The following is a 22,369-nucleotide window of genomic DNA, read 5'->3' as shown; positions in this document are numbered from 1 at the left end:
CCCTGGCCGGCTGCTCCGCGGCCTGGCTGCGGAGCAGTGCTGGCCATTGAGGATTCCGGGGGGGAGGACCGGATCACCTCCCCTCCATCACCCCCCCCACCACGAAAGATTCCGCAAAAAGGTGAGTTAGTTTCGTACATCCCAAATCTGCTCATTGGAAGGACAGGTACTGAAGCTGAAGCTCAAATATTTTGGCCACCTAATGTGAAGAGAAAAGTCACTGGAAAAGACCCTGATGCTGGGAAAGATTGAAGGCAAAAGGAGAGGGGGACGGCAGAGGATGAGATGGCTAGATAGCATCACCGATGCAATGAATATGAACTTGAGCACGCTCCGGGAGAGAGCGCAGGACAGGAAGGCCTGGCGTGCTATGGTCCATGGGGTCACGAAGAGTCAGACATGACTTAACGACTGAACAACAACAACAACAAAACTCAACTGCAGTAAATTTAACACCTTCAGTTGTGATCTTGTACACAAACATCACTAAAGAAAAGTCTCCCAGAATTAGTTCATTGCATAGCATTAATAAGCAAGCACCCTAATAAAGAGATAATCAGCGTCTGCTCTCTACTAGGGGTGTGTAGGAGGTGGGAGAAAAGCAAGAACAACCTGGTTCCAGGCCAGCTGTCATATTTGCTGTTGAACAAGAGAGACAAGCACACAAGCATCTATTTGGTGTCCATATGACTACTTCACATAGTGCGAAAAATAACAAAGACACTGATGCAGTCAAGAAAAAGACATACATAAAGAGAGAGAGAGAGAGAGAGAGAAGGAAGGAAGGAAGGAAGGAAGGAAGGAAGGAAGGAAGGAAGGAAGGAAGGAAGGAAGGCAGGCAGGCAGGCAGGCAGGCAGGCAAGCAAGCAAGCAAGCCTCAGACAGAAGTGTGTACACTGCTTCTAGGTCCCAGCCCCCTTTTACTTTTTGGAGGCTTATTTTTCCCCATGCATGATTGTCATTGATATCTCTTTGCCTCATGCAAGCCAGGGCAAGCTCAAGGGGAATATCAGTTTAATTGGGTTTTAGACTGGTAAAATGAGAAAATATAGTATGAGTGTCTAGGGTAGGTGAGGGAGAGCACAGCAAGGTGAAGGAAGCTGATTGACAGAAGCCCAACAAAAGTACAGCTGAGGACAGGTGGAATTGGTTTCTAACATAGAGGACCACACCCACAACCCAGCTAAATAACCATGAGCATAAACTATTCTCTGAGCAATTCATGCCTCTGCTTGTGTAGTGAATATAAGAAGAGCCCTCCTGGATCAGACCAAAGGCCCATCTAGTCTGTTCCCACAGTGGGCAATCAGATGCCTGTGAAAAGCCCACAAGCAGAACATGGCTGCAAAAAAGCACCTTCCTGCTTGTGTTCTCCAGTAACTTGTATTCAAAGGCCTTCTGAATGCATAGCCATCACAACTACTATCAATTAAGAGCCATGTCCTCCACTGTGCATGAGAATCTCACCATGTGCCAAAGAAAAGCCACCACGTGACATGATTAAAAATGAGCTTCTGCTGTGCATTAAAGACGTGGTTGTTCAGGCAGGCATTTGGGGTGGGTTAGAGTATTTTAGAAAATGTTTTTACTGTAGAATATTATTGTTTTAAACTGTTCTATTATATACTTTGTACATCTCCCAGAGTGGCCAGCTTTGACTGGGTGATCAGCCAGATGGGCAATTAATAAATTTAATAAATTAATAAATTAAAAAGAGCTTCAGGTTGCAGCTGTGACATGCCCACTGGCATATATTATTGTTTATTACTATTTTTAAGCTATGGTACAATATTTTTAAATGTTATGTTAAATGTTAAAAGTTTTTGTATTAGGTTTTTGTTTTGTACTTTTTGTGACCTGCCCAGAGAGCTTGGGCTATTGGGAGGAATAGAAATTAAATGAAATAAATGAATAAATAAACAAACAAACAAATCATATACATTAGATGACAACTTGTGGGGCCTGTTTACAAAATGAAAGAGCACATGAGGAGTTGCTGCTGTTTCACCACTGAACAAATCTCTTTTAACCTGGTCTCTTGATATATGTCAGGTCATACCTCATATTCAGAGGGAATATTTACCTGAGGACCAAAGGAGACATTACTGTGAATCTATATCTTACAGCTGTAACTTTTTCCTTTCCTTTTTTTTACTCAAGAGTTGGTGCAGAGGACCCAATCTGGACTGGGACTCCAATGTGGATGTGGACTGTTTTTTTTCAAGTTCTAGATCAGGGCCCCTGCACCCAGGCTAGAGTAAAAATAAAAAGACGTAGCTGCTAGATACAGATTTAAAGTAGTATCTGTTTATCTGCAACAGTTCTTTACTGCCTGAAAAGCAGTGCAAATGAGCCAGACTGTAAGGTTCTCTAATTGCCATTTCAAAGCTCATTATGACTCATATCTGCATCAGAGTGCAAGATTGGGCAGTATCCAGCCATGTCATTCCACTAGTGCAAATGACACTGCACTAGTGGAAACAAGGTTCTGAGTTATGAGCAAGAGGACAATCCAACTAAACTTACATTTGAGCAAGTAATAAGCGGGGTACCACAGGGCTCAGTCCTGGGCCCAGTGCTCTTCAACATTTTTATTAATGACTTGGAGGAGGAGGTGCAGGGAATGCTGATCAAATTTGCACATGACACAAAATTGGGCAGGATAGCTAATACTCTGGAAGACAGAAACAAAATTAAAAGTGATCTTGATAGGCTGGAGCGCTGGGCAGAAAACAACAGAATGAAATTTAATAGGGATAAATGCCAAGTTCTCACCTAGGAAAAAGAAACACACAGTTAGAAGATGGGGGATACGTGGCTCAACAACACTACAAGCAAGAAGGATCTTGGAATTGTTGTTGATCACAAGCTGAATATGAGCCGACAATGTGATCTGGCTGCAAAAAAGGCAAATGCTTTTTTGGGCTGCATTCATAGAAGCATAGCTTCCAAATCCCAGGAAGTACTAGTTCCCCTCTACTCAGCACTGGTTAGGCCTCATCTGGAGTACTGTGTCCAGTTCTGGGCACCACACTTTAAGAAGGATGCAGACAAGCTGGAGAGTGTCCAGAGGAGGGCAACAAAGATGATCAAAGGACTGGAAACAAAGCCCCATGAGGAGAGACTGAAAGAACTGGGCATGTTTAGCCTTGAGAAGAGAAGACTGAGGGGAGATATGATAGTGCTCTTCAAGTACTTGAAAGGCCGTCACAGAGAGGAAGGCCAGGATCTCTTCTCGATCATGCCAGAGTGCAGGACATGGAATAATGGGCTCAAGCGACAGGAAGCCAGATTCCGGCTGAACATCAGGAACAACTTCCTGACTGTTAGAGCAATATGACAATGGAACCCATTCCCTAGGGAGGTGGTGGGCTCTCCCATGCTGGCGGCATTCAAGATGAGGCTGGACAGCCATCTGTCAGGGATGCTTTGACTTGGATTCCTGTATTCAGCAGGGGATTGGACTTGATGGTCTTGTAGGCCCCTTCCAACCCTATTCTATGATTCTATGAAGTGTTATGCACAACTTGCACATAATACTTGCACAACCGGTTGTGCAACCAGTTGTGCATAACATGTGTGCAAACAATTGTCCAACTTGCTGCACATTATACCGGTGCAACCCACTGTGCAAATGGTTGCAGAACAAGTTGCACCAATGTAATGCACAACTGCTTGCGCAATGAAAAGATTCAGTGGAGATGTACTAGCACAATTTGAGTTTGTGAAAGGACTCCACTGGATACTGTCTTTTGTCGGGGGGGGGCATGAAAACGCACGCATATTTTCCTGCATATTCCCCCATGTACACATCAATTGTGCACATTTTTTAAATGTATGCATTTTCTCCCATTGATTAAAATGTGTCTGTGCACATTTTTCAAACACAGACATATTTTCATATGGATTTTTCAAATGTATGCGCATTCCAAATACTTTTGTTTGTTCTGCAATTCTGATAAAAATGAACTGAGACAAATTTCTCATACATCTCCACTGAAAATGAGTAACTTCAGCCTAAAAATGGTTTAAGATGCTATCTGGGCCAAAAGGTCCACAGATAACGTTTTGGTTCCATTTGAGTGGAATGAGAGGGGGAAAAGGGAAGGGATTAAAAAGAATGACATTTTCAGAGGGTAGGAGAAAAATCATGCTGGGAGGGGGGATGTCAGGTAACCAGGACAAAGTTGACCAAGCCAAATGACTCCCTTAGGATAATTAAATCCTCTCAGGGGGAAGCTTACCAAACCCTCCCCCTTGTTTTGTTCACACCAAAGGGTGAGACTGAACCATAAGCTTTTAAAGGGTTTCATTTTCTCACTCATCTAGCTGGTGATTCTATAGAGTTCCCCACTGTCCTCTCCCCAGTGATGACATGCAGGCTAAATCCCAGTCTGGCATCTCTTGGGTCCCAGCCTCAGCACTCACTTTGGACTCAGTTCCAGATATTCTGCTCTGCTCTGCATCACTTACATGCCCCATACGTTATTTCTAAGTTTGCCTTTGCCTTCTGCCATTCCCATTCTGTGCTAGTGTTTGGGCTCTGGGGATCCACTATGGTGAAACAGTATAGGAAAACTGGTATTAAAAAAATGGAATCCCATCATCCAATCAACAGGCAAATGCAGTTTCTTCCATTTTGATCACACATACTGGCAGAGTGATTTCTGTGGCTATATGCAGTGATTTTGAGTGTATGTCATGAAAACATACAGTTCTTTTGAATAAAATGTTCCACCAGATTGCTCTCACAGCTGCAAAGGCAAATATGCAGCAAAAAATTATGCAGCCCTTAAAATCCAAGTTTTGTGCTCCACACTGCCTTGAAAGAACATAGAAATAAGAACTATGGAAATCTTGTAGAAGTCAAGATGATCCACAAGGAAACACCTTAGAACATGCTACTGTGCATATGCATGATTGTAAGGGCTCAACAACACTGAGCTTTCTGATTAATTTTGGCTGTTCAGCTCCCTCCCTCAAAGGAATAAAATATCACAACAGCAGAGGACAGCAAGGACAAACTCAGATAAGAGGCAGCAAGCCTCAAAAACTATCGAATTGTGGGACTGGTTGCAAATAAATGGCATAAATTTCAATCACACTGTGTGGATAAAATCACACACATATTCCAAGTGATCCTCTGTAAACACTGCAGAATAATTGACTATGCTCAATTAAACAATACCATCCTATTAAAATAGCAAGTGTCAAGGGCTTTTCATGAATCCTTCATGGGTGTTCTGCTTTTGCTACTGTTTCACAATGTAGGCTATTTTTGCCCCATACAAATACATTTCTTAAAAAATCAACATTGATATGTACAGTGTGTGACAGAGAGAGAGAGAGAGAGAGAGAGAGGTGGGGAGAAGGAGAGGGAGAGGGACAGAGTACATATAAATATCTGGAACAAGATGGATGATCTCACCTGCATTTCATTTCTGCTCTCTTTCCCAGAATATGCTTTATTGCTTTTAAAATTGCACTGTTGCCCCTTTCTCTGCCCCTTTAGGAACTGTCTTTCAACCAACAAAACAAGTGAACGTGACTTTTACCCAATTAACCTTTCAATGGCTGTTTTGTCATGTTCAGCCCTGTTCCAATTCAAGGATTCTCCCCTGCAGACCCATTGAAATGTTGGCTTTGAATGGATGCTTTAGCTATTACTAATTAATCCAGAAATATATGGCTCCAAACATGAATTTCCTCTGTACACGGAAACTGGCATACATAGTTATTTTCGTGGCTGCTAACATATGTATACATAAACGACCACCTTCTCCCACATGAACCTGCCTGTTAAGATCTCCAACAGAGGCCCTGCTCCATGGTTGAGTGGGTATATGTGACTAGCTTTCTCAGAAGTGGTACCCAGATATTGGTTTATGTGGCTTTTCATCATTGATAATGACTGCTATAGCAATGGGCCCTGAGTATTAAATAGTTGTTGCCCTCTCCTGCTATGATGCCACTGTTTCACTGCTGCTGTTTTGAACTGCAGTTTTTTTATTTTCTTTTTAGGCTACTGAAATTTGTTATTGTTTTATTTATATTTATAGATTTTATTTATTGCTGTTATCTTAACTTGTTAAATGGTTTTTCACTGATTGCATGATGCTCTGGGGATCCTTAGACAGAAACACAGCATATAAATCAAAGATAGACATATAGTTGATAGATAGATAGATAGATAGATAGATAGATAGATAGACCCAACCATTGAATATTTTATAGCTTCTTATGGGGAGAACTAACCAAATATTACTAACCCACAGTCACAATATTACCAGCGCAGTGGTTAGTTCAACCTGCACAACCTGTGGTCCACCAAGATGAACACAATGCAGCAGCCATGTATGGTGGTTCAAAAAAAGATTCTTATGCCTCATATTTTTGCTTCCTTCCAGGCACTGCAAAAACAGAGTGGTCATAAAGTACCTGTCAGGCCACAACATAAGGGCGATAGGCTTAGATTTAGTACACAAATCCCAAGTTCATATTCATGCTCAGGTATCTGGGAGGCCTTTGTCTTTCCGCCCAACTTCCTCTACATGGAAGCTGTGTGGATGCTATGTGATATCCTTGGACCCAATGAAGTAAAACAAACAAACATCAACAACAACAACAAAGCAAAAGAAATTAGAATTGGCATCATTTTTTAAAATTCAATTTAAATTAAAAGCAAATTTGGAGTTCCCTGCCTGGACACAACATCTAAGGAATTTGAGGGAAGGTAACATTGAAATTACCTGGGAAGTGATGCAATATTTGAGAAGAATTTGGAGGTTCCTAGTCTGGCAAAACATCTGAGGGGCTTGGAAGAAAGGTTTGTGAGAATGAATAGTGAAATATGAGGAACTTCTGTAAAACAAACCAAGAAGAAAACTACCATAGGAAAGTCAGTCTTCTCAATGGGCTTTACAGGGTTTCTCAACAGGACAGATTTTTATTGGCACAATGTCTCTCCATGGTCCAAAGCCTCATCTTGTCAAAGTCACGGTGTTTATGGAGAAGTTAAGAAACCCCAGGAACCATTCCTGTATTTTCACAGCCCAGATTTTAATGAAGACATCAGGCTTCTTCACATGGGGCTTTTATCCTACTATTGAGATTGCTCACTCACGGAAGTTTGTGGGCCCTTTAGATGACATCGTCAACCTCCAGGGTGGCTTCTGCATAGGGATGGCGGAGAATTTCTCCCCGAAACTTCGGGGGGCCGAGCGCCAACGTGTTCGGCCCCCCGAACAAGTTTCGGGGAGAAATTCTCCGCACCCCCCCGCACCCCGCACCCCCCCCGGGACGGGACTTACCCTTGCCAAATGTCCCTCCCAGCAGCGGGTCCAGCCGGCAGTTTGGCGGGTGTTCGTGCAGGGCGGGAGCGGCAGCCGGTCTTTCAACTGGCTGCCGCCGCCGCCATTCCAATAAAAGAAAAAAAAAACGCCCCCGTGATAGGCTACGTGACGATTAACGTAGCCTATCACGGCTGAGTTTGCAGATCTAGCCATGATAGGCTACGTTAATCGTCACGTAGCCTATCACGGGGGCATTTTTTTTTTTTTTTAAACTTTGGAGTTCGCGGCCAGGCGAGGCGGGAAGCCTCCTCCCCGGCCTGAATTTCGGCTGGGTGAGGCGGGAAGCCTCCCCCCCCGGCCTGAATTTCGGCCAGGGCGAGGCGGGAAGCCTCCCCCGCGGCCTGAACTTCGCGGGGGGAGCAGCATTTGCGTACGTGCATTTTTGTTTTTGTTTTTAAGTCAGCCGTGATAGGCTACGTAAAGATTTACGTAGCCTATCACGGTGTTTTTTAAAAATCTAGCCGTGATAGGCTACATAAATCTTTACGTAGCCTATCATGTTTTTTTGTTTTGTTTTGTTTTTAAACCTGGAAATGGTGGCGGCGGCAGCCGGTCGGAAGACCGGCCGCCACCGCCGTGCCGCCGCCGGAGCCGCCGCCGACGCCGCCGCCAGGAAGATCTGCCCCAGGTAAGTCCCGTCCCGGGGGGGCGGGGAGGCGGGCCATTCCGCCACCGATTTCGGGGGCCCGAATGCACTGGCATTTGGCCTCCCCAAGATCCATGGCGGAACTTTCGAACATCCCTAGAGAAAACTCCCTGGAAAAGACCCTGATGCTGGGAAAGATAGAAGGCAAAGGGAGAAGGGGATGGCAGAGGATGAGATGGCTAGATAGCATCACCGATGCAGTGAATATGGACTTGAACACGCTCCGGGAGAGAGCAGAGGACAGGAAGGCCTGGCGTGCTATGGTCCATGGGGTCACGAAGAGTCGGACACGACTTAACGACTGAACAACAACAACAGAGATACTCATGAAGGCCTTCAGGGGGGAGGGATTCACCCTTTGCTGTATTAATATCTGCCTCACCTTTAGATAATTATTTTAATGTTTTCTTCTGGTTATATGGAACTTTGGGGACTGTTGCTCTGAAATGGAAGGAATAATGAGGCTCAATACAACCCCACTCTAACAGCAACAGCAGTGGAAGCCTCAAAAGCCCAGTGCCATGTAGATAACGTCCAGAGACTGATGACTTCCAGAGTAAAACATATGAGAAACGTGTTTTGCTACTGCTGCAGCTTCTTGGATTAATTCTATAGAAAGGCATCACACTGGAACTTTCTGTGAAGAGCATAGGGTATTTATCGGATTGAGCTGTTATATTTCAGCATTTTAAAAAAACTGATAGCAGTCACCTCATCAGCAATGCTTTCTGAGAATTCCATATATATATATATATATATATACACACACACACACACACATATAAATATAAATATATATATATATATATATATATATATATATATATAGTCCCCTCCCCCCAGCTGCTGAGATAGAAATCCCATTACTGAGTGGCTTATCTTAGGAATGGGGTCCTTAGTCCTCAGAGCAGTGATGATTTGCTATTTACATAGGAAGCCTGGCAAAAAGCTTTTCTCCATATCTTCATTTACTGAGTCATTTTTCTACCTGATGAGAGATTTCAGCTGAAGAGAAAACTCTGAACTATAGCACTCATGTGAAACTAAACAAATTCCTTTCAAACAACTGTCCAAGAAGGGAAAGCACAGCAGTCAGCCAAAAAGCAACATAAAAAAGAATCACCTGTTCATCTTCATATTCTTTTAAAATTATTTCAACACAAGTTACCAAAAAAAGATGTGGCGACTGGCGACTCATTCATACCAATAAAATGGACAACAAGCCATAGCATGGCCTTATTTAAGATTGTTAGTTAGAGGACAATCCAACTGGATTGCTGCTGTTCAGATGGAGGGGTCCAAGATCAGAGCCCTCAGCCCATCCAAAGCCCTGCAGGCAGGGTGAGTAAAATGACAGAGGTGGAAACACCTCCCATTCCACTTTTAAAAATATTTTCAGCTACAGAGACATAAGAGTGATGCTGGATCAGACCAAGCGTCCATCTAGTTCAGCATTCTGTTCACACAGTGGCCAGCCAGCTGCCCACAGGAAACCCACAAGCAGGACATGAATGCAACAGCACCCTCCCACCCATGTTCCCATAGGCAAACTGCATCTGATACTTGAGGTAGCATAAAGCCAAAAAGGACTAGTAGCCATTTAGAGCCTAATTCTCTTTGGATTTGTCTAACCCCCTTTTAAAGCCATCCAAACAGGTGGATTTCTAGCTGACTTACCTTGCTTTGGCCAGGAACAGGCTTGTGGAACCAGCAGATCCATGTCTCTTCTCCTCACTCCATGCCCACCATCCCACACAGTGGAGGGAGAGGGGAATCTCCACTCAGATCCTCCCCGCCAGGAGATAGTTATATCTACTGCCTCAATGGGATCCACAACATCCTATTGTCCCTGAGACATCCTCCCAGGAACCATAGCACTGATCGCCCAAATTCCAACTTCTCATTCTCATTCCAAAGACCATTTTTGTATAATTCTATTATTTTGCAGGTTCTGTCATCCTCTTATGACATAAGTTAATTTTGTAAGGAGAGCAATGTCTCAGATTTTTCTAAAGCAATCTGAAAGTCCAGCTGGTTCTAATACTTTCCAGTATCAGATGATACACATCCTAGCTGCTATAAACAAATCATGGTTCTTCTTATGTTCTAGCTAGGAATGGCGTGGGTGCCCAACTGGGACCAGGAACCTGCTGAATCCTCCGTTGCCTGCACCTGTGCCCCCAAACGTAGCTCAGCAAACCCCCACCCCTACATGTGAGGCTGGCACTCACCGCTGATGTCCACGTGAGTGTCCAGTTTTGTGCAAGATGGGGCTCTGTTTTTTCATAGATCTACTGTTTGCACAGTAGATCTACACAATGGTGGCCATAAGGTTTGTTTCAGCCATAGAAATGAACCTTTATGGCCACCGTTGTGTAGATCTACTATGCAAGCAGTAGATCTATGAAAATGCAGAGTCCCATCTTGCGCAAAAAAATGGCAGCTTGTCAAAAAAGCAAGAGCCCCCTAGATGGCCCAGCAGCTTGCCCCACGCTGCTCACCACTTTGGGTAAGTAGCAGGGGTTCAGCGAGCAGTGTGATGGGCAGGCAGGGGAAGTTTTGTCTATCCCTAGTTCTAACATAAGTTGTATATCTACAGGTTAAATTTCTTTGTTCGGATAACACAACAAATTGGTTTTAGGGTCTGGTGACTGCTGTTATCCCATCGTTTGTTGAGGTATAATTGGGATTTCATTCCAAAACTGTTTAATAACTAAAATGTTGGGCATGTCCAAAATGTTCAGTGGTGAGGTATGTCCAAAAAAATGTCCCAAATACCTTAGAAGCTCAAACTATTTTTGTTTTAAGAAAGATACAGTAGGCAAATCTTGTTCAATTAAAAAATCATCATCATCAGTTTGATTGTCAAGATACAAAACAAACTCAATTCAATTTCCAAGATCAAGGTCTACTGGTGTCAGGTGGTTTTAGAGAAGAAGGAAGGCCAAACTGGATGCCTAACGTAACAAGAACGTTATTGCCAAGGACAGTGTAGAATGGCGGCATAGCTGACTGCCACAGTTTGGACACAGTGCCATGTAGAGTTGGAATAGCAATTTAAGAGTTAATGTCCCCATCACAGTAGGAATTTATTATTTGGGACAGGAGCATGTGTAAAACAGAGCATGTTCCTGTGACTCAATACCTTATGTAACAAGCCAATGAGAATTCCAAAAGAAATCAATATGGGAATATGATCCATACATAGGAAAATAAAATGCCTATTTTAAACATTGGGGTATAAACATTGGGGCGGGGGGGTGGCAGGCCGTTCCACCACAGATTTCGGGGGGCCGAATGTACTGGCATTCGGCCTCACTGAGATCCGTGGTGGAATTCTCTGCCATCCCTACTTTCAACTGAGTTTTTGGAAGGGACCTTCCATAAATGATTAGAATGGATCAGTCTGTTTCAGGAGGAAATAACCCATTAAAATCCCCAGTAGCCAACAGACTGATAGGGGTGGACGAAAATGACTTACCTGTCCTCGAAGCTTGTTCGCGGTGGGGGGGAGGCGCTTCGTTGCTCCCCCCACGAAGTTCAGGCCGGAGGGGAGGCTTCCCGCCTCGCCCAGCCGAAATTCAGGCCGGGGAGGAGGCTTCCCACCTCGCCCGGCCGCGAACTCGAAAGTTTAAAAAAAAAACAAAAAACGCCCCCATGATAGGCTATGTGACGATTAACGTAGCCTATCACGGCTAGATCTGCAAAGTCAGCCGTGATAGGCTACGTCAATCGTCACGTAGCCTATCATGGGTGACTTAAAAAAAAAAAAGCGCGTACGCTAATGGCGGCCCCCATAGGGAGCCGCCATTCGCGTTCCTTATTTAGTTGCTGTAGTCTACGTAAATCTTTACGTAGACTACGGCGAAACTAAGGGCAACACAAATAGCGTTGCCCTTATTTTCGCCGTAGTCTACGTAAATCTTTACGTAGACTACAGCAACCAAATAAGGAACGGGAATGGCAGCTCCCTATGGGGGCCGCCATTATCCGTACGCGCTTTTTTTTTTTTTTAAGTCACCCGTGATAGGCTACGTGACGACTGACGTAGCCTATCATGGCTGACTTTGCAAATCTAGCCATGATAGGCTACGTTAATCGTCACGTAGCCTATCACGGGGGCGTTTTTTTTTTCTTTTATTGCAATGGCGGCGGCGGCAGCCGGTCGAAAGATCGGCTGCCGCCCCCGCCGAGGACGAACACCCGCCGAACCCGCCGCCGGGAGGGACATTCGGCAAAGGTCAGTCCCGTCCCGGGGGGGTGCGGGGGGTGGGGGGGCGGAGAATTTCTCCCCGAAACTTTTTCGGGGGGCCGAACACGTTGGCGCTCGGCCCCCCGAAGTTTCAGGGAGAAATTCTCCACCATCCCTACAGACTGAGTGAATTGTTTTTAAAAAATCCAAGATATATTGATCTTCTCTTCTTTGTGAAGATATACACACACCAAAGTACATGTTTGATTAAAGAGTCAACATTTGAAGGAAATAAATGGATTCATCCCTTCCTCATGATTCAGCCTCAACACACCTATTCTTATTACGATCTGCCACTCTTGAACAAGCAACTATGGATTGGTGATCCCTCCCTTGCTGTTCCACTGCATCTCAAGTCAGAAGTAGGGATGTTGCGAGTACAGTTTGGTGTTTGGGAATTCGTCAAGCAACCTAGGGATGTTGGAGAATTTCTCCACGAATCTCCAGGAAGCCGAATGCCAACGCATTCGGCCCCCCGAAATTGGTGGGGAAATTCTCCAACACCCTCCCGCCCCCCCGGGATGGGACTTACCTCGTGCAAATGTCCCTCGCGGCGGCGGGTCCCGGAGGCGGTGCGGCGGCAGAGGCAGTCGGTCTTCCGACCGGCTGCCACCGCCGCCATTTCCAAGTAAAGTGTAAAAAAAAAAAAACATGATAGGCTACGTAAAGATTTACATAGCCTATCACGGCTAGATTTTCAAAGTCAGCCGTGATAGGCTATGTAAATCTTTACGTAGCCGATCACAGCTGACTTTGAAAAAAAAAAAAAGTGCGTACACAAATGGCGGCGCCCATGGGCGCCGCCATTTCCATTCCTTATTTGGGCACGGGTAGTCTACGTAAAGATTTATGTACACTACGGCAAAAATAAGGACAACGCAAATAAGTTGCCCTTATTGTCGCCATAGTCTATGTAAATCTTTACGTAGACTACCCATGCCCAAATAAGGAATGCAAATGGCGGCGCCCATGGTCGCCGACATTTGCATACGCGCTTTTTTTTCCAAAGTCAGCCATGATAGGCTACGTAAAGATTTATGTAGCCTATCACGGCTGACTTGAAAATCTAGCCGTGATAGGCTACGTAAACATTTACGTAGCCCATCACTTTTTTTTTTTTTACACTTTACTTTTTTCTTTCGTGGCCGGGGAGATGGGGCGCTCCCCCCTGGCCAGAATTTCAGCAGGGAGGGATGGGGCGCCTCCCCCCAGCCAGAATTTTGGTGGGGAGGGGCGGGGCGCCTCCCCACCCGCCTAGAATTTCGGGGGGAGAAACGGAGCACCTCCCCCCCCGAAAACAGCTGCGGGACCAGGTAAGGGACTTTCGTCCATCCTTAAAGCAACCACTGCTCGTGACCCCCGAACTGTGCCTGCTGAGATGCTGTCCTTGTTCGCCCCCTGCTCATGCCTGCTCACGCTCCAAAGTACTCACCGTGACCTTGTTCGGTGATCGCCGCCACTTTCATGCCTTTTCTTTCTAGGAAAAACAGGAAGTTTAAAATTGTGCATATTCAAATATGCACAGTTTGGAACTGGGAAAGCTAAATAAGTGCAATATTAGAGGTAGGGATGGCGGAGAATTCTGCCACGGATTTCAGTGAGGGGCGGGGGGGCAGGCTGTTCCACCCCAATCCATGGTGGAACAGCCTGCCCCCCCGTCCCCCTGCGGATTCCCCCCGGGATGAGGCTTATCTGGGGTGGATGTTCCGGACGGTGGCGGCTCCAGTGGCAGGTCCGGTGGCGGCTGGTCTTTAGACCAGCTGCCACGGCTGCCATTTGCATCCTGGTCTTTGCCGTGATAGGCTACGTAAGTATTTACGTAGCCTATAACGGCAAGCCAATTAAAAAAATAAAAAAAGGCGTACGCAAATGGTGGCAGCTACGGTGGCTAACATTTGCGTTCCCTATTTTTCGCTGTTTTAGCCTACGTAAATATTTACGTAGGCTATTATGGCGAAAAAAAAGGGGAAGGCAAATAGCCTAGTGGGCGCTATTTGCGTTCCTTTTTTTTCCGCCGTTTTAGCCTATGTAAATATTTACGTAGGCTAAAATGGTGAAAAATAGGGAACGTAAATGGCGGCCGCCGTAGCCCCCGCCATTTTTTATTATAATTGGCTTTCCATGATAGGCTACGTAAATACTTATGTAGCCTATCACGGCAGCCTTGCTGGATGCAAATGGCGGCCACTATGGCGGCCGCCATTTGCGTCCACACCAGCCAGTTCAGGCTGCGGATGGCCCTGGCCGGCTGCTTCACGGAGCCGCCGCAGAGCGGAGCCGGCTGGACAGGATTCCGGGGGGGGGAGGACCGGATCACCTCCCCCCCCGTTGAGGATTCCGGGGGGAGAGACGGAGTGCCCCCCCACCGTGAACACAATCCGCGAAAAGGTAAGTGACTTTCGTACATCCCTAATTAGAGGTCTAATCCCTCTAATATTGTGCTCATTTAGCTTTCCCAGCTCCACACTGTACATATTTGAATATGTGCATTTTTTTTAACTTCCTGTTTTTCTGAGAAAGCAAAGGCGTGAAAATGGCGGCACTCACTGAACGGGTTCATCGTGAGTGCTGGGGAATTCACCGAACTCGCGGGTGGCTCGAGCACAGGTTCTGGGGGGGGGAAGCTAGGGTGAGTTCTTACATCCCCAGTCAGAACGAAGTCTTCACTTAGTAATTCTGCCTCTTTGGTCCTCTTGGTTTTTGGTCCTCATCTCCTTCTGAATGTTCTGGCTAGATTCTATGATAGGGATGGCACAGGCAGCGAATTGGGTCCAGGAGTCCAGGAGACTCCGCCCCCCCATGTCCCCAAGCCATGCCCACCAAGCCCCAGATGGGCCATTTAAGCCTGTAATCTTGCATATATGGGCAATTCACAGCACCATTTTGCATACAACTAGATGCGCACATATTCACAATCACCTTTTTTTTTTTGCAAAATGGTGATTGTGGTGCTGATGGATGGGTCCCAGATGAGTGTGGGCAGCTCAGAAAGTGGCAGGGAGCTCAAATGCAGGTCCAGGGGCATGTGAGCAGGGCTAGGGCTGGGCAGGTGCCCAGAGAACCCAGATGGGGGAGGAGGATGCCCATCCATCCCTATTCTACAATCCCTGAAAAGCGCATTTATTGCATCCATCAAAAAGATCAACACATCAGGTCTACATATTTAGCCAGCATCCTACAGTCAGTATCACAATTCAATTAACTTTACTGTCCATGGAGGGGTACATAAAACATTGTGAGGTCAAGCAAACAGATAAACGGCAAGCCATGCTTCAAACATCTCCATGAAAAGCACAAGAATAAAGCTGAAGAGTGCTACATTTACTTCTCTCACTCCCCCGGGCAGTTCTCAAAAAACCAGGTCAGGTAGTCTGAGATGCTGAGAAATTGCTCAGTTCCTTCCGACTGAGCTGTCATAGCACTTCATGCTGTGAGTAGCTAACACCCTTCTATGACAATAAGGTAAATATTTCTATGTTCTTGCCATTCTGGTCATGCCATGTTACAGCATTCTTACCTCAGCTGATTTAGTGCCAATTCAAGTTAGAAATTTCCAGGGTCTGGACAAGTAACTGCACCAAATATTCCTGATGAATCCTTGTTACAATCTCACAGTATGATTCTTAACGTTCTTCCCCCTCGCTGTATAGGTAGATGGTAAAAAGAGGATATAACATTGAGAAAAGAGCAAGATGCGAAGGACACATTCCACTGTGTAAATGGCACCTTGAGCCTCCGTATTGGCTTATAATGCAGGGGTGAAATAGCTTCTTAAGCTCCTGCTAGAACAGTTGCATGCTTCTATAAAGGCATGGGTGAATCTGTCTATTCCACGTCCATGTCACTACCACTGTCAGGACTGATTCTGAGCGTATGGAGATAGTTAGCAGTTCAGATTCAGAAGGGGAACAGCCAGAACCAGGTGAGGCATCTTCCCGGGCATGCTTCTCAGGATGCTAACACCCAGATGGCTGGGCCTGAAGCCCCCACCCGCACTTTCCCTCCTCCATGAGAACCCAGGAGGAGGAGGAGGAGGAGGAGGAGGAGGACAAGGACGAGGACGAGGACGAGAAAAGTGCAGGGTGTGACCTGAGGGCTGCTAGACTGCGGCACAGAGCGAAGAGGGAAAGGTTAGAGGTGAAACTCAGACAGATGAAATGGTTGGCGATGCATTAGGGTCGATGCAGGGGAGCATCACTGAAGGGAGGTGCATCCCTCCTAGGGTTGGCGGAGAATTTCTCCACGAATCTTCGGGAGGCCGAGCGCCGACGCATACGGCCCCCCAAAAGTGTTGGGGAAATTCTCCGCTGGCCCACTGACCCCCCTGGGATGGGACTTACCTTCGGCAAATGTCCCTCTCGGCGGCGGGTCCCGGCGGCGGTTCGGCAGTGGTTTGTCAGGGGCGGGGACGGCGGCCGGTCTCCCGACCGGCTGCCGCCGCCGCCATTGCAAAAAAAAAAAAGTAAAGTAAAAAAACACACACACACACCCGTGATAGGCTACGTAATGATTTACGTAGCCTATCACGGCTAGATTTCCAAAGTCAGCCGTGATAAGCTACGTAAATTGTTACGTAGCCTATCACGGGTGTGTGTGTGTGTTTTTACTTTTTTTTTTGCGGCCGGGTAGACGGGGCGCTCCTACCCAGCCTGAATTTCGCCGGCGAGGGATGGGGCGCCTCCCCCCCGGCCTGAATTTCGGCCAGTCGAGGCGGAGCGCCTCCCCCCCGTCGCCTGAACTTCAGGGGGAGAAGCGAAGCGCCTCCCCCCCACCGCGAAGCAAGCTGCGGGACAAGGTAAGTCCCTGTTGTCCATCCCTAATCCCTCCCTTAGTTATTCTAGCCAGCAAGTTCTTGTTTCAAACTGTTGGCAACATCGTAGTTCTCATTTGGATCCCCTGTTGTCATTCCTTTGTAGCCTGAGAGTCTTCAAGGATTTGCATCTGTAATGAACCTGTTGATAGTGAACTAAAGGTGTGAGACTGAAGCCTCTCTTCTTGTGTGTGTGCATGAGGAAGGAGGGGGCCAAGGGAACATGACAGCTTGCCAGCAGATTCTGTGGTGGACCACCTTTTCCTTAGTCGGGCAGATTCCACAGACTTGCAGACTATTTTTCTAACTTTCCCCAATTTTGTGCTAGTAATACTAAAAATATGCAAAAAAACCTGCCAAAAATGTGCCATTTCCCCATAAGCTAAAGCATGAAAATGAACATTTGGGGAGACTTAGGCATGGGGGGATTTGCACATTGGGGAGATTTGCGCATTGTTGCAAGTGCAAATTTGCAAATTGGTGCAAATTTGTACCCCTCTCCAATCGCATTCTGTCTACGAGGGATGATGGAATGAGATGTGCCTGACAATCCATGAAACACACACAGATGGAATGGGTTTTACACAATCCCTAAATTGCGCAGAGAAGTGACTGACAAGACACTTGACTGGAACAGTACGAACATAGACCCAAATAGAGGACATCACATAAAAGCCAAGTTTCCCAACTTGATTCCCCACTTACCCAAAGATTCAATATATGCTCATAGGACATACTTCCATGTGTTCAGGATCTAGGTGCTTGGCTCATAACAGGAACAAGTGTAGTAGCAGCTGGAACGTTTCTATAAGCCGGAGTTTTGCCAATTATGAATCAGCACTGCAGTGTTCATCAGCAGCCAATGCTGAGCAGGAGCCACAATCAGCTACACTCCATTCCCTCCTGCCCCAACCCCTGGCAGTAGAAAGCCGCTATGTAACTTGCTCCCTGTCCCTCTCAATTAGCTATTGGTTGATGCTTTTATAAGGTGGCCACTGTCTTCCCTGTCTGAGCCCAGAGATAATCAGAGCTGATATTTTCCATGCTGTGAAATGCTCTGGAAGATCTGCTTTCTAGGTGTTGTCATTTTTGTGGTGGTGGTGGTTCAGAGTAGCCTATTTCACTGCACAGTCATGAAACCTATTGACAAATATGACAAAAGACATTCCACTGAAGGAACCCTTCATAGTACCATGCTGCAGTGGGCATGAGAATGAGAATTCACTTCCCTGAATTGTGGGTAGGGATGGACGGAACCTTCCCTGTCCTCCCCGCATGCTGCTCGCTGAACCCCTACTACTTACTCAATCCAGTGAGCAGTGTAGGGCAAGCCACTGGGCCATCCTGGGGCGGGGGGAGTCTTGGCCGCTGTCATTTTTTTGACGAGCCACCATTTTTGCACAAGATGAGACTCTGCAATTTTGTAGATCTACTGTTTGCACATCTACTGTTTGTAGATTCTGTGGCTGAAATGAACTGTTACAGCCACCATTGTTTAGATCTACTGTGCAAACAGGTGATCTATGAAAACACAGAGCCCCATCTTGCGCAACAATGGACACTTGCATGGATGCCAGATAACTGCAGCGAGTGCCGGGCTCACACGGGGGGGGGATTCAGCTAGGTTTGGTGGTATGGGCATATTCGGCAGGTTCCCAGACCCAGTCAGGTGCCCGCACCATCCCTAATTGTGGGAAACTACTAAATCTATGATGTATTCTTCCAGAAAAGTGACAGAAACTAAGACAAAGACCATTTCTAAGCCATTCATTTCAGCTAGCAACACCAAGTCACTGTGAATATACAGGCTCCCAGTTTTGGGGCAAAGAGAGAGAGGCACAGTATGAAAACTCTTTCTCATCTCCTGGAAAAGGCTAGGGATGGCGGAGAATTTCTCCCTGAATCTTCGGGGGGCCGAGCACCAACGCATTCATCCCCCCGAAATCGGCAGTGAAATTCTCCGCCACCCCCCCGCCACCCCCCCGGATGGGACTTACCTTTGGCGGCGGGTCCCAGTGGCGGTTCATCGGCCTTTCGTCGGGGGCGGCAGCCGGTCTTCCAACCGGCTGCCGCCGTCATTACAAAGTGTAAAAAACAACAACAACCCCGTGATAGGCTACGTAACGATTAACGTAGCCTATCACGGCTAGATTTCCAAAGTCAGCCGTGATAGGCTACGTAAATCGTTACGTAGCCTATCATGGGTGACTCTGAAAAAAAAAAAAGCACGTATTACGTAAAAAAGATTTACATAGACTACCGGGACCAAATAAGGAACGCAAATGGCGGCGCCCATAGGGCGCCGCCATTTGCGTACGTGCTTTTTTTTTTTCAAAGTCACCCGTGATAGGCTACGTAACGATTTACGTAGCCTATCACGGCTGACTTTGGAAATCTAGCCGTGATAGGCTACGTTAATCGTTACGTAGCCTATCACGGGTTTTTTTTTTTGTTTGTTGTTTACGCTTTGTTTCGTGGCCGGGGAGACGGGGCGCTTCTCCCCGGCCTCAATTTCAGCCAGGCGAGGCGGGACGCCACCCCCCCTCGCCTGAACTTTGGGGGGAGAAGCAAAGCGCCTCCCCCCCACCACGAAGCACCACGAAAAGGTAGACTACAGCGAAAATTAGGACAACGCAAATAGCGTTGCCCTTATTTTCGCTGTAGTCTACGTAAATCTTTACGTAGACTACAGGGACCAAATAAGGAATGGGAATGGCGGCTCCCTATGGGGGCCGCCATTTGCGTACGCTTTTTTTTTTTTTTTCAAAGTCACCCGTGATAGGCTACGTGACGATTAACATAGCCTATCACGGCTGACTTTGCAGATCTAGCCGTGATAGGCTACGTAAATCATTATGTAGCCTATCACAGGGGCGTTTTTTTTTTCTTTTGAAGTTCGCGGCCGGGCGAGGCGGGAAGCCTCCCCCCCGGCCTGAATTTCGACTGGGCAAGGCGGGAAGCCTCCCCCCCGGCCTGAATTTTGGCCGGGTGAGGCAGGAAGCCTCCCCCCCGGCCTGAACTTTGGGGGGAGCAGCTTAGCGCCTCCCCCCCCACCGCAAAGCAAGCTGCGAGACCAGGTAAGTGACTTTCGTGCATCCCTACCCCTCAGGCTTCCAATTTATTTCTCTCTCTCTCTCATCAGGTTTAGTACTTTATTAAACAACAACAACAACAACAACAGAGAGATTGAGAAGTGATAGAGCTTCAGCCATGTATCTGACCTCTCCCTGAATCTCAGTCATGTGGGAGCAGCCTGTTCCTATCCAGTGAAGAAAGAAATGTACTTGTATATACTGAAAGATACCCTATTCTAGGGATGGACAAATATAGGATGTTCATTGAGGTTCCCCGAATTCCTCCTTGAAGGTTGGTTTGCCTCATTCACATTGCCAAATGTGAGCGTTTGTTTTCTCCAACTGGGAAAAATGCACATTTTTGATCAGGCAAAATGTGCATTTTTTAAAGTGTACAGCCAAAATGGGCATGTTTCGCCCATAGGCTAAAATGTGAAAATGCAGTTTTTGTGGGGAAATGTGCATTTTTGGAAGTGTGAATTCCCACAAGTGTGCATTTTTGAAGATGAATGCAAGCTCGGGAAATGGCAAAAATTTCCTGCAAATAACACACCTACTTGCATTCACATTCGGATGACCAACAGGACATGTTTCCAAATTTTGCGAACAGGAACAAAATTCTCATACATTCCTGCCTCATTGCTTATTACCTTTTTGCATGTTCTTGGGATGAGCCATCATAGAAGTTAAGCCTAGGTCCATGCCATGGCTGATCAACCTGTGGCGCACATGCCACAGGGAAACAGGAAGTTATGGTGCTCCTGGTCAGGAAAAGGAAGGCCTCCAGACTTTTGTATGTTTTTAACTGACCGTTTCTTTATCAGCAATTTAATTCACCATTTATTTGAACTGGGAGGGAAAAAACCCACCATTTGGAATACTCACCAATACTTGGATATCCAGGTGTTGAAGGGTCACCCCCACTGTTTAAGGACACCATAAATGCTGTATCGCTCAGATTTTGAGTCTTTGGTAAATCGCAAGGATCAGCATAAATAAGAACACCTCCAAAACCTGTCTCTTCTAGCAGAGAAAGCTGAGAAGACACAAAAGTAAAAGGGAACATCAGCACAAGACCCTTTAACACATGATTATTCTCATCCTACTGCTCCAAGCAGTGAAAGGTTCCAGTGGCACAGAGCTTACCAATGTTTGGTTTCCTAACTGGAGCTTACTGAAAGTTTATAGGCAGGTTGTAATATTTGCATTTATTTACAAATCTATAGGTTGAGCATAGGTGGAAACTAGGGGTGTGCAAATCAGCAAAACTCAAGCTTGCTAAAGTTCTCCAACTTCCATCTTGAAGCTTGTTCTGACTTGACTCCATATCAGTTTGTGAGCTTTCTTTTTTTCACATGAAAATCGGTGGATATTGTCATGCATATTCGCCCAAAGGTTCCGGTTCCGGTCAGCATGAGCAGCGGCAGATTTCATGGCTCCTCGGTCTGTTTGTTTGTTTTAAATTTTAATTGTTTTAAATTGTCACAATGTGTTTTAAGTTTTAATTTGCCAGTTTAAACCTCTATTATTGTAGTGCACGCCAGACAACTGTAATGTTTTGGCTGCCCTAAGGTTTAATCTGCTCAAGTTTTTACCAGCTGTGGGGAGGCAATGCGAGAGCTCTCAGTGTTTGGACTATGTTTTGAATTCTTCTGATAAAGTCCTTACATACACACACAAGCCGTAGAAGCATATGTGAATGCCTGCCTCATTGTGCTACCTGATTTTTCTATCCTCTGTTTGCAATGTGTAGTAAGAAAAAGAGACAGAGAGACCAACTAGACCAACTAGAGTCTCCAACTTTCCCTGTTTCAAAACAATCTAAAATTGATAGCTTCATGCTCGGTGGCTCTGATACCCCTGGAGGACTCCCAATCCTTACTACTAATCGATATTCAATCCTGGCCTCCCCTTTGGGGGAAAATGAAGAGTCCCAGGAAGGAAAAATTGAGGACTCCCAGGAATGGAGAAATGAGGAGAAACAGGCAACTACCGGGATGAAGCCTGAAGATGTGAACATGGCAATTATTGATACCATGGCAGAACAGTGCTTGTTAATTTTTAAAACTCTAAATAATATTTTTGGGACAATCGGAGCTATAAATGATAAACTAATTCCTATCACTGGATATACAAAGCAACTTGATGAGATTATACAACTTCTCAAGGATCAGGATACCAGAACAAAACAAGACGTGAATCCAGAAGTAAATCAGAAAGACATGACACTTCCAG

The 22,369-nt window shown here is 46.0% G+C and overlaps 1 protein-coding gene across 2 annotated transcripts in view; it reads right to left on the bottom strand.

Moving 5' to 3' along the window:
* NAALADL2 (N-acetylated alpha-linked acidic dipeptidase like 2) overlaps positions 1-22,369 on the bottom strand; it is a 1,211,675-nt gene that overhangs the window by 606,338 nt on the left and 582,968 nt on the right. For both annotated transcript variants that reach the window (XM_084847509.1, XM_084847508.1), the window contains exon 5: positions 21,020-21,170. In XM_084847509.1, coding sequence (XP_084703635.1) covers positions 21,020-21,170 — 151 coding nt within the window. The remainder of the gene's footprint in view (positions 1-21,019; positions 21,171-22,369) is intronic.

The sequence above is a fragment of the Heloderma suspectum genome, chromosome 3, assembly GCF_057233095.1.
Source record: "Heloderma suspectum isolate Gila_16-S chromosome 3, 16-S_ref, whole genome shotgun sequence".
NCBI lineage: Eukaryota > Metazoa > Chordata > Lepidosauria > Squamata > Helodermatidae > Heloderma > Heloderma suspectum.
The sequence above is the reverse complement of the archived record's forward strand: the minus strand, read 5'-3'. Positions and strand labels throughout refer to the sequence as shown.